The sequence below is a fragment of the Colletes gigas genome, unplaced genomic scaffold (assembly GCF_013123115.1).
Source record: "Colletes gigas isolate AHSC1104 unplaced genomic scaffold, ASM1312311v1 Colletes_gigas_Sc00144, whole genome shotgun sequence".
Lineage (NCBI taxonomy): Eukaryota > Metazoa > Arthropoda > Insecta > Hymenoptera > Colletidae > Colletes > Colletes gigas.
This window is the reverse complement of record NW_025106768.1, coordinates 22,478-37,869: the sequence shown is the minus strand read 5'-3', so window position 1 is coordinate 37,869 and position 15,392 is coordinate 22,478. Positions and strand designations below refer to the sequence as shown.

Below are 15,392 nucleotides of genomic sequence, written 5' to 3'. Positions count from 1 at the left end.
CCTAATTTTTTCTGCCCCCGTCGGGGTTTCTCGTGTCGGTGGGAGGGGTGCCCCCCCTTCCTCTTTGTTGTGTGGTAGGTCGCGAAACAGGCACATTCCCTTCCGTCCGGACCTTCGGTCTGTGTACCCCCTTCCGTTCGTGTAACCGACTGCGTTTGCGTGCCAGCCTCTACAGTGGTTGGCACTTCCTTGTCCCCTCCCTCGGATCCTACTGCATACCTCGCGACCATAGTTGTCAGGTTTCTCCTGGAGTTCCCATTTGCCCTGATTTCCTTCAAAATCGTTCCGCATTTCCTAATTCTCTTCCGGCAGGAGGTGGAGAAAAAGCCGGTGCCTTTATCGGCACCCAGGAAATCGGCAATCTCCTTCAGTTCCTCCTCCAGCCGGCCAATATCGATGTCCCATATTGTGGTCAACTCGCCTCATTTCTCTCAGAATGTTGTCGCGGTTAATGCCTTTCGGCACCTTATCCCCCCACTCCGTCATCTGTATCCTGAGATCCGGCTGTCCTCTTTTCCGGGTCAACACTTCCTCCCGTTGTATACTCCATTTTCATTTCCCCCTTCTTTTCCCGGAGGCCAAAGTCCCTGGTCATAACACCCTCGGTGAACGTTTCACTCGTCGTCCTCCTCCTTTGATCCTCGTCCCCCGAGTCTGAAGAGACTACCTGCACCTCCCTGGACGCTGTCATTTCCGGCGGCGTCCTTTTGACCTTGGGGGCACGAGCAAAAATTTCTATTTGCTCGTACCCCTCCAACGGGGCGAGAATCGGCGACCCCGTGCTTTTAGCCCTCGCCGGCGTTTCCCGCCTCGTAACCCCTGTCAGGGAGATTGTCCTCTCAAGAACCGGTGTCCGGAAGACCTCCGAGTCGGTTTCCCCACCGGAGTCTGTTCCCGTGCCGGAGCCAATCCCCCTGCACTTGAGTTTGGCCTTTCTGGCCCCCTTCCCCTTTCCCCCTCCCGGTTGCATTGCCATGTGCCCTGGCCCGGTGCCCACCAGGTGCACAGAGAAGTCGTGTGATGACGACCTGCGGCGGCCTTCTCGCTCGCCAACCGTCAGGCCGGGACCTGGGGGTCCGAAGTCCCCTGGTCCGGTAACCGTGTTCTTCTTATCATTGTCCATGTCCATGTCTTATTGTGGCCAGCAGCGCCAGTCGGGATGGCCAGGCCCCGTCTGGTGGTTTATGTGTACCCTTGCCCCACCCCTAGCTCCTTGTTTAACCCTGAAACCTGCGTGTTTTGTGTCAATGTGTACTTACAATGTCCCCCTTAGCCGGAGTGTACTGCATGTGTGTGTTTTATTATGTATGTGTGTGTGTGTGGCTGCGTCCAGAGCTAGGGTGATGTACCTGTCTGTCGTGTACCTGTTCATGTCAGGGTCATGTAACTGTAAAGAGTCCCCATTTGTTTTCCTGTCCCTTACACCGCCCACGCCCTATTCACCACGGGCCGGCGTCTCATTTCCTCTTATTTTTATTAAACTAGTTTTGTGTCCTTCCTATGCTCACACCCATACATCTCCCATCCCGTCCCATCTGTTTTGCAGAGAAAAGAATAAGAGAAGAGAAGAAACCGGAAAAGTCATGAGTGTGAGGTCCTCTAAGGTAAATTTCTATAGTTTGGTGACTGTGAGAGAAAACCCTGCACTGTGTAGCAAGCTAATAACGAAAGGAGAAAAGAAGTGTATATATGTAAAAGTTGAACGAAAGAATAAAGCAAAAGAAAGAAAAGGCGGAAATAAGGAATAGGAGAGATAAAATATGATTATAAATGGAATTAAAATAATAAAATATAACAAGATAGAATAAGATGAGATGTAGTAAATAAATAAATAATTTAAGGTAAGTGGGCGGATAAGATAGGATAAATAAAAGTATTAAAATGTGTGTGGCGTGATCTGAGCTGCTCTGATAGAAACAACCGATTTCGTGTACTTGTATGAATGAGAACTTGTAAGCAATGAATTATTGTAGAGAGAAAAGAGAAGAGAAGAGAACGAATGTTATTTCTATTTGCATTTAGATGTGTATGCAGCAGGTAAGAGGAAAACCTCTGCCGCATCAATGTCGGTTGATTTAAAGCCGAAAAACACCAAACAAGTAAACAAACGGCGCGGCCATCTTTCGTCCTATACGCAGGCGCAATGACGTAGCACACGGTCCGTCTCCTCATCACGTGCGCCGGCCATTTCTCGTGCCACGTGTGTTCTCTGATTTAGTTACACATCTTCCCTCATTACCTTATTTGCGGGGGACGGCTCCCGCGACTTCGCGCGTCCACATCACGCTCAGGGCTCTCCCAGCCGCGGGAGGGGGGGGGCGTCCTGGCGCGTATCCCCTTGCGGGGGAAATTTTGCCCATGGCGCATTTCGCCGTCGCTAGGCATGTCCAAATGCACATGCAGTGTCTGTTGTTTCGAAGTGTTTCTTAATAGATAAGTAAATAAGTAAGCCGGTTCCATTGTAAATAGTGAGAAAACAGTGAAATGTATACTTACTTTATAATTAGGTATAAAACTATGCATAACCAGTGTCTGTGTCTGTATCTGTCTGAATGAAGTACTTCGGTGAAAACGTAGGTTAACATGTATATATGAAAATAAATAAATAAATTTAGGATTGCTAAGTAGATAAGCTATTTAGGTGTGTTCCTACTGTGTGGTTTTAACGTGTAATAGTTAGAATGTGCGTATGTGAGGGTTGTAACTAGATAATTATTAATGATTTAGTAAAGTATAGGTTAGTCTGAATAATAAATAATCTGAATATAAATAATAATGGATGGATGTAACTAAAATAAAATATATGAATATGTGTATTAAGAATAGTAGCATACATGAAATAGATCGAAATTGATGTATAGGGGTATATACCGTGCAGAAATAGAAACGGTATATACACTGGGATGTGTGTGATTTTGTGCAGATTTTACTACTGGTGCTAGTAGCCTGTGCTTCTAGCCTCTGCCTGTGTGGTGTAAACCCGTAAGATAGAAGACCAAAGTGAAATAAAATAGTGGTTATATGCATATGCATATCACAGACTGTGTGTGTAAATGAAAATGAAAACAACAGACACCGGCAGCCGACATCTTTTAGCCATCTTGCCTGGCCGCCACGTGCGCGCAAGCGCGATGACGTAGCGGTCCCCCATAGGCTCAGCGCACGAAACTCCCACCTCACGTCACTTCCGCCGGCCATAATGCCGTATCGCCACGTGGTCCGGGCAAGAAGCTATAGCCGGTCACCACGGCCCCTCCGCCGCAACACCCACGACCCAGGAGGTGCAGCTCGGTCCAAAGGGTTACGCCCCACCCCCTCCCAGGCCGAGTGCATCGCAAGACATCAGGGCCGCGGAAGACCGACCTCTCCCAGACCGGAAAGGGAGAGACAGTGGCCCACCCCTGTGATCGTGAGGCGAGACTCCCGCGCGCGTGTTCCATTCTGTGATAAAAGAAAAGAAAAGAAGAGAAAATCCCCCAAGGAAGAGTTTCCACCGCCCAACCCGGTGAGTCACCGTAACCCCTTATGTTATGTTTTATTTTATTATTGTTGTTGAAATCCCGTGAAATCCCTCAAAATTTAAATTTAAATATCAATAAGAATAAGAATAATATGACATGACAGTGGGACAGACGCATGCGCGGTGACGTCACGTCGCCGTCCGCGCATCGTCCGTCTCTTGCCGTCCGCCATCTTTCCTGCTCTTCCGTGAAGGCCATAAAACTGTCAAATAACTCACTTCTTGTCGCCTTATCTCCTTCTAATCCCAAATCCGGTCCGCCCGTCTCGACTCCTCGTTCCTGTGGCTCTCTCTCGCGTGCGTAGGGTCCTCTTGTATACACTAGGCCATTCAACTGTCACAAGATTCTCAACTGTCACTTTTAAGAATTTATCCGGGCGCCATTAAGCACCTCCGTATTTTAAAACCTTTATATTAGGGAGCCCGTCACAGGGTTTACTCCGATTTTCGCAATTACACTTTCATGCCCACTCGATGTTTAACTTCACACCCACTGGGGGAAACAGTCCATTCTTTTTCCCCCCAAATCCCACCCACTTGTCCGGAGCGCCGAGGACACACGACCGCACGCTCTCACGTCACGCGAGAGCGCGAGTTACGAAACTGAAAAGATGCCAAGTAGATATGTTTTTTAAAAAAAGGAGGAAGCTAAATTGTGGGAGACGCGAACAAGAGGTGCGACACGAACCGAATAGCGGGTCAAAAGGGTCAGCTCGTTGCCTCTTAGCAAGTCCAATTGAAGAGGAGGAGAATCGACGCACCTGACACGGGTTCCCCATTTCTCCTAAGCATCCTGCTGGGAGCCCGCAGGACCCAACTCGGGACGTCTGACAAAGAGAGGGATCCTGAGTCGGGGCTACCGCAGACAGGAACAGGTCCCCTCTACGGCCGAATACTCTTTCCCTAGAATTGTCTCACCAGAGGACGGCAACCGACCCTTCGAACCATCTAAACGGCCGATCACTTGCTTTCTACATCAAAGCAGCGGTGATCGGAACTAGAAACGGGGGAACGAGACTGGAAAAGAAGCTATTAATTAATTCATAACTTGGCAAGCTACGCATAAACTAAGATGTACAATATAAACTGAAAATTAACGTCGTAGGTGGAATTAATGAGACTAAAACAGGAATTGATAATTAGTTTGAATTAATGAAATTAAGGAAACATAGGAACGAGAAATAAAGGAAAAAGAAATATTCGACGTTAATTTTTACATTCGCGCCGCACCTTAAATTTAATCGTCTTACACACAGATGAATCCGACGTCTTCTATCTAAAAATTGATCTAAATAAAAACTAAAATAAAAATTAATAGTTATACAAACAAATTAGAATTAATTCCATGAACAAATATATGGACAAATACAAATATACAACCAACATAACCAAGAACAGAATAATTAAAAAAATAACAGCCCAACGATGTAGAAAATTAGGAACAAAATAATTTGAAAAATAACAACCCAACGAAGTAAAAAATGAAGAACAAAATAATTGGAAAAATAACAACCCAACGATGTAGAAAATGAATAACAGAATAATTTGAAAAATATCAACCTAACGATGCAGAAAATGAAGAACAGAATAATTAGAAAAATTACAACCCAACGTAGTAATCTAGATACCAACTGAAAAAAAAACAATTGTATGAATTAATGGAAAGAAGAACACAAACCAACGAAATATTACATCCCTATATACATACAAATGGGAAAACACAATATTTGTAATTGTTCACACGCTCCACGGGAACGGGATGGCCGGTCGTTTAGGCGTGAATGAATTCGCAACAAATTGGTTTTGGCCTTGCGGCTGGTCAACTTGTAACGCGGGTTCCGGGACACGCCGGTTAGGTGGCGCCGGTGGGTCGCGGTACCGCGTTCGGGCCTCCTCCCGAAGCAGCGGCCACGCGGAGGAGCGGGATCGGGCGGGTATAAATGATTACGAGTCGGTAACGGTAAATAATATCGTTTATTGCAAATAACTCCTCGGCTCGGACTCTGGAGGTCGCTGGGTGGACGGCGCTTGGTCCTGCGGCTTCGTCGGTCTGGAATTAACCGGTCCGGTGTGAGTACGCGCGCTTATAACTAGGATCATACAAATTACGATGCTGGCGGTGCCGGTATCGTATCCTACAACTAGGGTGTGATAGAATATGGAGGGCTCAAATATTAATTTGAGAACCTCGTCTAACGGGTGTCCGGATTACGAAGGAGTAGGACGTAGGAAAAGTAAATCGTTTCTTTTATTTGTATTTTCGCGTCGTCGATTTTCGACGACGCCGTTTATTTTGGAAAAAAGAATAAATCAAAACGAAACTTAAAATAAAATAATTCAGAACAAAAAATAAATCAGAACAAAAAGAGAAATGTAGGCCGTTTGCCGATATTAATAATAAATAATCGTCTCGTCGTCTGGCGAGTCGTCGGCTGGCGTCAGTCTTCTCTGTAACAAAAAGGACGGAACTTGGTGTAAACACACGGTAACGTTAGTCACGCTTTCCGTCTCGTTCTGACGTTCTCGCGCTCCTAGCTGTGCTTGTCGCACTCAGGAGCGGGGATTCTCTGCCGCTGCGTTACGCGGCGAAACAGGTGGACTGTAATTCTTATGTGTGTGTGCGTTCCCTTTAAACCGGGAAACAGCTGATTGCAGTTCGAAGGAAGACGAGATTATACCTCGATTCTTCCTATACTGCGTTATCTCGACCGTCGTAGGAAAGGGCAACAGATGGAGGTTGTAAGGCTCCAAATGTTGTCGAATCCTCGGTTTCTTACCGTCCTCGTAATCCGTCCTTGTACGGTGTGGGAAGGTACCTTGTCTGCGTTCACAACGACTTACAGTTAGCGTACGTTTCCCACTGTTGCTCTTGAGCGGTATTCCACGCACACGTTGGCGTATTTTCGAAATACCGCTTCAGCAGGTCGCCTGATGCTGGACACGTGATTTTAATTCCTAGCACCGACTGGAGGGCGGCAAGTCCACCCACGGAATACCACGTGGTCCGTCTAGGTGGGGTTTTAACCGTTCGACAGTCAAGGGAGGTTCGTGGGTCAAACTATAACCTTCGGTAACGACCGATCGGTTCAACGATACGTATCCTGTTTCCTCAGTCTTAGGTGGTTTTTACCACTGCTGCTCTAGAAACGTTCGGAAATAACCCACGAGATTCCTCGTTAGAAACGGAAGTGACGTTGGTACCGGATGGTATCCCAATCCGTTTAGGTACTGCACTTCTTTGCGTTTCCGACTCTTTTTCACTCCAGTTAAAACGTGTAGCGGAAGTATTTGCGTTACCGGATCGGACCCCAATCCGTTCTCGCACTGCACCTTCTTCACCACGTTCTTAACTGGCTCGAAAGAACGACACTATTCGTTATACTTGGTATATACGGAGGAGCGGGATCGTATGCCCATCTGCTCTCGGCCGTTTCCAAATCAAGAGTCGTTCGTTTAACAAGGAGAGTCAAATTCGGAGAGCGATTTCCGACTGGCGGCGCTGTAGCCGAATTTGAGTTTATCCTTGTCTATCTTTCGATTGTCTTTCCTTGTCTATATTACGCGTTTCGAAACGTTAGCTTGAAATTCTGCGTAGTTTGGTCGATCGCGTGATGTTTCGAAGAAATCCGTATGTGACCGTTTTTGTATCCGGTCTTGTTTACGCGTAGCGGACATGAGCGCCGAACATTCTCGAGTATGTTACATAAGCAGAAAAACAATACCGGGTGACGAATAATATTCTACTATTCTTTCACGTCGAATTAACGCGATATTTAAACATACCGCCCCCCTTGCACGGTCCGTGCAATTAAACGGAGGCGCGGTAATTCGCGGTCACGTGTCGATCGACCAGAGAAAAATTTTCCGTGTACTCAATTAACAAAATTAAAGTACTTACATTATCGGCGTGCGAGGGCTCGTCTGCCCTCCATAATTTGGAGGGTGGTCAGCACCGCTTCTTGTAGCGCGGAGGGAGTGATCTCCTCCCTCGGGGGCCGCTGTCGTCCCTGCCAGCGCGTGCTCGTGCCCCAATCTCGGGGGGGTCGTTCCCGTAGCGCCCTGGCGTACCGGGGTCGAGGTCCTCCCCTCCGCCCATCACTGGTCGAGGCTGTTTCCTCCCGCCTGGCCGAGGCTACTGGAGCCGGTCGTGGCGTCGTCGGGGTTCGCTCGGCGCGAAAAATGCAGGCGATCAATCGCCCGCCTCGCGCCCATTTTAACCGAAAAAACCCTCCCGGCACTTTATATTTTAGCCGCCTCGACGTCCAGGGTATGTGGGCCGGCACCCTTATTATTCCTGGCCCCAGATTTATTATAAATTCCGGGGATGGGCCCGGCGTCTCTGCTGGCGTGGGTGGAGCGGCGGGGGCGTCCGCGGAGCCTGCGGTCGCCGCAGTTGACCGCGTTGTATCGACCAACTGTAGCAGTTGGTTGAACTGTTGTTCAATCGCGGGGTCGCTCGCCGACCCCACGACCGTCTGCACGCTTTCGTCCGAACTCGACGACATTTTCACTTTATATCTTTTTGACTCGCTACGTATTCCACGTGTGACTTGGAACTGAGGAAATGCGGCCTGCGGTCCTGCTTTTAAAACCTAGGACGCTCGCGAATTGCTCCCTTCCTTAACTGTTAACGGGATAGTAGGGAAGAGATTCCCCTATCCCCGTTTTGTCACCGAGACACAGGACACATGGTGATCCACACCTGTTGTTGTTACCAACGGCGGTTCTCACTTCCTGTCTCTTTCTCACGTGGAATTCGGGATTTCTTTTGTCCCGCTAGCGTCGTCTTCGTCTGTTATCGATAGCGACTCTTCTATGGGCAATTTACACAGACGTGTGATTGGTCGTGTGTAGGTGGAAGTGGCTGTGCGTACTTTAACAACCCGTACGTGCCTGTCCTTGCCCGGGAAAATTTCCTCAATTCTTCCCATTTCCCATTGATTCGGGGGGAGAAGAGGGTTTTGCACTAGAACCAAATCGTTCGGTTTTAGCTGCACTTGAGCGTTACGCCACTTATAGCGGTTCTGGAGGTGCGTGAGATAATCACGCGTCCAATGCCTCCAGAGTTGCTCGTGGAATTTCTGAATAGCTCTCCATCGCGTAAGCCGCGAGATATTTTCATTTTCCACTGACTGTACCGGAAGTGCATTCATCGGGCTTCCGATCAAAAAGTGGCCCGGTGTGAGGGGCGCATAATCCTCTGGACAATCACTCAGAGCGGCGATCGGTCGCGAATTTAAACTCGCTTCGATTTTGCAAAGTAATGTCTGCATCTCCTCGCTCGTGGGAGTGAAGTTGCCGAGGATGCGTTTTAGATGATGTTTCACCGATTTCACACCGGCTTCCTGCATACCGCTAAAATGCGGTGCACTAGGTGGATTGAATTTCCACTTAATACCCTTCTGGCCGCACGTATCGCGCATTTCTCGTGTGTTATACACGATATTGAAATGCTCTCTCAATTCTCGATCCGCTCCGACGAAATTTGTTCCGTTGTCACTGAACACGCAGGACGGAACTCCGCGGCGAGCGATGAATCGGTCAAGGGCGGCCAAGAAAGCACTCGTCGTGTAATCGTGCACGAGTTCGATATGTACGGCTCTGGTAGCGAAACAAACGAATACCGCTATGTAAGCTTTGTGGGCCGTTTTACCTCGACCGGCGGAGTCGCGGACTCGAAAGGGTCCCGCGTAATCTACTCCGCAATTCGAGAAAGGTCGTGCCGCGCGGGTGCGTTCCGGAATTAAATCCTGCATTATCTGCGTGGACGCTGTTGCATTCCATCTCACGCAGCGCATGCAACCATGGATAACCGTACGCGTCGCGTTACGACAGCCGATGATCCAGAATTTCTGTCTCACCGTGTACATGGTCAATTGCAAACCCCCGTGCAGCGTATCCGCATGACATTGCCTTATTATCATGTTCGAAACATGATGTTTTGGCAGAATTATCGGGTGTTTGGTTTCCCATGCAAGTGCCGCATTCTCCAACCTTCCACCCACTCTGAGGACTTCCTTGTCGTCGAGGAAGGGGTTTAGGCCTTTCAATGGAGACGTTGCAGGGATTTCACGGTGCCCTTTCAGGCACTGGTATTCATCTGCAAAATGCGTGCTTTGCAAGTAACGTGCAATTCTTTCCGTTGCACGCTGTATTTCAGATGCGTCGACAACGTTGGCGTCGAAGGACCGACGCTCTCCGTCCCGCGCCCTTCGAAACCGGAGGCAGTAGGCGGTTACGCGTAGTAGCTTTCTCCATTGGGAAAATCGAAATACAAAGTCCCATTCTTTTTTCGGAGTTGCTACGAGCGTATGCGAGACGCGTTTTCCTTCTTCCGTTTCGATCGAAGCGGGTATTTTCGGCCAATATTCTTCCGCCCGCCGAAGCCACGGCGGGCCGGAAATCCATAGTTCCGATTGAAGAAGTTCCGCGGCTTCCACTCCTCGCGAATTTAAATCTGCGGGATTTGAGCGCGTGGGAACATGACGCCATTCGGCGTTCGGAAGCATCGTCTGGATTTTTGATACACGGTTGGCGATTACCACCTTCCATGTCGACGCATGTTTTTTCAGCCAAGCTAGTGCAATCGTAGAATCTGTCCAGCAGATTATGCGATCCAATTTCATGGAGATGGACCGCTTTACGTGCATCACAAGCTCGGAGAGGAGTACTGCCCCGTTTAATTCCAGTACGGGTATGGATTGCGTTTTGATCGGCGCCACCCGCGTTTTTGCCATTACCAATGTCGTAAAGACGTCATTGTTTGTCGTCGTCACGCGTAAATACGTGACGGCGGAGTAGGCGGCGAGGGAGGCGTCGCAGAATCCATGCAACTCCACGGATACGGTATCGGCTCCGTACCGTATCCATCTGGGAATTTTTAATTTTTTCAGGCTGTTCCAATCCACGCAAAACGTATTCCACGTTCGTTGCGTGTCCGCGGAGATTTGATCGTCCCACTGGATTTTCTCCAGCCACTGGGACTGCATCAAAATTTTCGCACGTATTACTACTGGTGATAACCAGCCGAGCGGATCGAACAGCTTGGCAATCTCCGAAAACAGATTTCTCTTAGTCATCGGGAACGCCGATGGTTGAAATTGTTGGAGATTGAAATAAAAATAATCCCCAGACGGTATCCAACGTAGACCGAGCACTTTGAGTTCGGAATCCTCGAACAAGGTGAGGTCTACGGCGTGGGAGTGAGCGCTGTGGGGGATATTTCGCAATAGTTGCTGCGAGTTTCCTGCCCATTTTCTCAACTTAAACCCACCTCCTTGCAGGAGCTCGCACACTTGCGTGCGGATTTTTTCCAGCAAGGGCTTATCTGGTGCTCCCAAAAATACGTCATCGACGTAAATGTCCTTCTCGAGAATCGGAGCAGCCAAGGGGAATTTTCCTCCATCCTGCTCTTTTAATTCGAGAAGGGTACGCATCGATAAGTACGGAGCGCACGCTGTCCCGTATGTAACGGTATTTAACTCGAACGCTTTTAGCTGTTCGGTTTCGGGTGCACTCCAAACGATGCATTGGAATCGACGATCCTGTGGTGCTACGAGAATTTGTCGAAACATTTTCTCAATGTCGGCCACCAGCACGTATTTATACAAACGCCACCTCGTTAATACCGAGGTGATATCGTTTTGCAATTTTGGACCGACGTGTAGGATGTCGTTTAGGGAGCGACCTCCCGCCGTCCTACAGGTTGCGTTGAACACGACCCGTAACTTGGTGGTCGTACTGTCCGTACGGACGACCGCTCGGTGTGGTATATAGAGTCTAGAACGGTCAATAGGCTCGATACGAGTCATGTGACCTTGCGACTCATACTCGTTTAAAAACTCCGAGTATTCTTTACCGAGAGTCGGGCTCGTGTCTAATTTCTTTCGCAACCTTGCGAGAGCCGAAAACGCTATGTGGAACGACTTTCCGATCGTTTCCTCCGGTTTCGGGCAATTAAATGGGAGTCGCACTTCAAACCTCCCAGTTTCGTCTCGGACGACGGTTTTCTTATAGAATGCTTCGCATTCTTCCTCTGACTTTGTACGCACAGAGGTCGCGGGAATTTCCTCCGTTTCCCAGAATTTTCGAATCGCGTTATCCAGCGATTCGAGTACGGTGCAGTGTAGCGTCCGTACTGGATTCTGGGTTTTTCCCACTGCACTTATCGGTCCGGAAATCACCCAGCCGAACGCAGTCTCTTGGGCTATCGGACCCTCCGCGGTTACGCGACGGAATCCCGGTCGCATAATTTGTGCGTATAAGTCTGCACCGATCAAAACTTCGATAGTTTGATCGGTCGTGAGGTCGGGGTCGGCGAGAGGTAGGTCCCGGAGCGCTTCGTAACCGAGCGTGTCCAAGGACATGGGTGCGTAGGTCGTGATTCGAGGCACGACGTACGCGTCGACCGTGCAGGTCGGTATCCTACCTTCTCTCGCACTTAGACTCAGCCCGACACTATATTTGATCATTTGGGTTCGATCCCCTCCCAAACCAGTGACCGTGGCTGGAGTTTTCCTTCGAGCGAGTTGGAGGTCATTCACCAAACTCGCAGAAATGAAGGAAGTTTCGGACCCTTGATCGAGCAGTGCGCGCACGATTCGCGACGCACCGTATTTTCCGAACGCTCGCACTCGAGCCGTGGCCAACAACACGGGCCTCGGTACACCTGTACCGAACGTCGTGCAATGTGACGTTGCGGCTTGTGTTGTGTTCGTGTTTCGCGAGGTTCTGGATTTCGATCTGAATTTTACAGATCGCCGAGCCGGGGCTTTTTCGCTCGTTTCCTCACCATGGTCGTACTCTTTTCTCGGTAACGGCTGGTTTCGAGGTTCCCGGCTTACGTCGACGTGCAGCAGGGGATGGTGCCTCCCGTTGCACTTTGTACAGACGATGGGGCGTCTGCAGTCTTTTGCGTGGTGGTTAGCGCCCAGGCACTGTAAGCACCACCCACGATTTCTTACATATAGACTGCGCTTGCTTGGAGTCATTTGCAAGAGGTTTTCGCACGTCGTCACGTGGTGCGGTCCGGTACAGACTGCGCACGGTGTCCTTGACGTGGCCCCAGCTGGTCTGTTTTCGCTACTTTTGCCACGAGGCGGTCCCGCCCAAAGGTTGTCCTTGACAACATTGTGGCTGCGCACGTGTCTCGAGGCCGATCTCGAATCCCGAGTCGAGCTTCGACTACGTGCGTTATCATGTGTGGCAGATGCGATGGCCGCCCCCCGTCGCTTCTCATCCATGGAGAGCAGTGCGCGGGAGTGCATTTCAAGGAACCTCCGCACGTCCTCAAACGTGGGATACTCTGTTGCGAGGTTCAACGTTTTCTGCCATTCCAACTCTAGCGCCGGCGAGAATTTTTGCTTCGCCCAATGCGCGAGTAACCAGTCCCGCTGCTGTTCGGGCGTGCCCTTTTTATCAAGGGCGGCGAGCGCCTGTGTGCAACCCTCGGTGACCTGCTGCATACTGGCCAGGTCACCGGTATCTATTGGTTTCGTAAACAGGAGCTTGTCCAGCAGTTTTCCCGTGACCAAGCGTGGGAGACCGAAGGTGTTTTTTAGCTTCGTCCACGCCACGGAGAAATTTCGACCGACGATTTCGATCGAAGCAATACACGCCTGTGCGGGTCCCTCTACGCAGGCATTCAGATAGTGCAATCTTTGCACATCCGACAGCGCTGCATTTCGTATGACCCCGGAGGTGAACAGATCCTCGAAATGTTCCCATTCCTGAGGATCCCCTCCGAATCTTGGCAGTCGTTGCTTCGGGAGCTCGATCGGTATATTACTTTGAACTTCCGACGCTGCTGGTTTCACCTCAGCGCTCAGTCGGCCAAGTTCAGTAAGAACGAAATCCTGGAAATCCTGGAAGTCGTCTTCAGCACTCCTCATGTAATTCAGCTTGAAGAGGTCGTGCGACACTCTTTCTGCTGGAGGAATTTGTTTACGCACGCTTGCATACCTGGTGCGTATTTCACGCCAGGTTTCCTTGCCGTGCTCGAGCTTTTCCTCAAGCAGTCGCTCTGAGAATTTCGCTCGTCCTAATTTTCTTAGGTTAGATGCTAGCCGCTTCAGCTGACCACATAGATCGATCACATCTTCGATTTCGTCATCGAGATCGATTTCAAGGGATTGCTGTGATACGGCCATGCTGCGTATTTTCGAGGATTAAACCGCTCGAAATGATTTCTTACGTGGGTATCCCTCACGTGTAAGAACTTGCACCTTTTCCTGGTCCACTCAACTTCGTTTCGTATCCGGCTCGAAGGACCTTTTGTTAGAATATGGAGGGCTCAAATATTAATTTGAGAACCTCGTCTAACGGGTGTCCGGATTACGAAGGAGTAGGACGTAGGAAAAGTAAATCGTTTCTTTTATTTGTATTTTCGCGTCGTCGATCTTCGACGACGCCGTTTATTTGAAAAAAATCAAAGAATAAAACAAAACGAAAAAGAAACTTGTTAATAATCAAAGAACATAAATAAAATCAGAACGAAAATAAATGAAAAAAGAAATGTAGGCCGTTTGCCGATATTAAAAATTGAAAAGAATCGCCTCGTCGTCTGGCGAATCGTCGGCTGGCGTCAGTCTTCTCTGTAACAAAAAGGACGGAACTTGGTGTAAACACACGGTAACGTTAGTCACGCTTTCCGTCTCGTTCTGACGTTCTCGCGCTCCTAGCTGTGCTTGTCGCACTCAGGAGCGGGGATTCTCTGCCGCTGCGTTACGCGGCGAAACAGGTGGACTGTATTTCTTATGTGTGCGTTCCCTTTAAACCGGGAAACAGCTGATTGCAGTTCTAAGGAAGACGAGATTATACCTCGATTCTTCCTATACTGCGTTATCTCGACCGTCGTAGGAAAGGGCAACAGATGGAGGTTGTAAGGCTCCAAATGTTGTCGAATCCTCGGTTTCTTACCGTCCTCGTAATCCGTCCTTGTACGGTGTGGGAAGGTACCTTGTCTGCGTTCACAACGACTTACGGTTAGCGTACGTTTCCCACTGTTGCTCTTGAGCGGTATTCCACGCACACGTTGGCGTATTTTCGAAATACCGCTTCAGCAGGTCGCCTGATGCTGGACACGTGATTTAAATTCCTAGCACCGACTGGAGGGCGGCAAGTCCACCCACGGAATACCACGTGGTCCGTCTAGGTGGGGTTTTAACCGTTCGACAGTCAAGGGAGGTTCGTGGGTCAAACTATAACCTTCGGTAACGACCGATCGGTTCAACGATACGTATCCTGTTTCCTCAGTCTTAGGTGGTTTTTACCACTGCTGCTCTAGAAACGTTCGGAAATAACCCACGAGATTCCTCGTTAGAAACGGAAGTGACGTTGGTACCGGATGGTATCCCAATCCGTTTAGGTACTGCACTTCTTTGCGTTTCCGACTCTTTTTCACTCCAGTTAAAACGTGTAGCGGAAGTATTTGCGTTACCGGATCGGACCCCAATCCGTTCTCGCACTGCACCTTCTTCACCACGTTCTTAACTGGCTCGAAAGAACGACAGCTACAAATTCGTTATACTTGGTATATACGGAGGAGCGGGATCGTATGCCCATCTGCTCTCTGCCGTTTCCAAATCAAGAGTGATTCGTTTAACAAGGAGAGTCAAATTCGGAGAGCGATTTCCGACTGGCGGCGCTGTAGCCGAATTTGAGTTTATCCTTGTCTATCTTTCGATTGTCTTTCCTTGTCTATATTACGCGTTTCGAAACGTTAGCTTGAAATTCTGCGTAGTTTGGTCGATCGCGTGATGTTTCGAAGAAATCCGTATGTGACCGTTTTTGTATCCGGTCTTGTTTACGCGTAGCGGACATGAGCGCCGAACATTCTCGAGTATGTTACATAAGCAGAAAAACAATACCGGGT

The 15,392-nt window shown here is 49.2% G+C and overlaps 1 protein-coding gene across 1 annotated transcript; it reads right to left on the bottom strand.

Moving 5' to 3' along the window:
- Positions 1-6,646: 6,646 nt before the first annotated feature.
- Positions 6,647-13,668, bottom strand: LOC122404268. The gene is made up of 2 exons (XM_043408205.1): positions 8,659-13,668; positions 6,647-6,874 (listed from the first exon to the last, which is right to left on the bottom strand). The coding sequence occupies exons 1-2, from the start codon at positions 13,666-13,668 to the stop codon at positions 6,647-6,649; spliced, it is 5,238 nt and encodes a 1,745-aa protein (XP_043264140.1).
- Between the last annotated feature and the right edge of the window lie 1,724 nt (positions 13,669-15,392).

Excerpts from the sequence above, each read along its gene's own strand:
- LOC122404268 (XM_043408205.1), bottom strand. The coding sequence starts at position 13,668 with ATGGCCGTATCACAGCAATCCCTTGAAATCGATCTCGATGACGAAATC. Across the intron at positions 6,875-8,658 it reads GCCCGATGAATGCACTTCCG|CCAGTTAAGAACGTGGTGAA; the intron begins GTACAGTCAGTG and ends CGTTCTTTCGAG.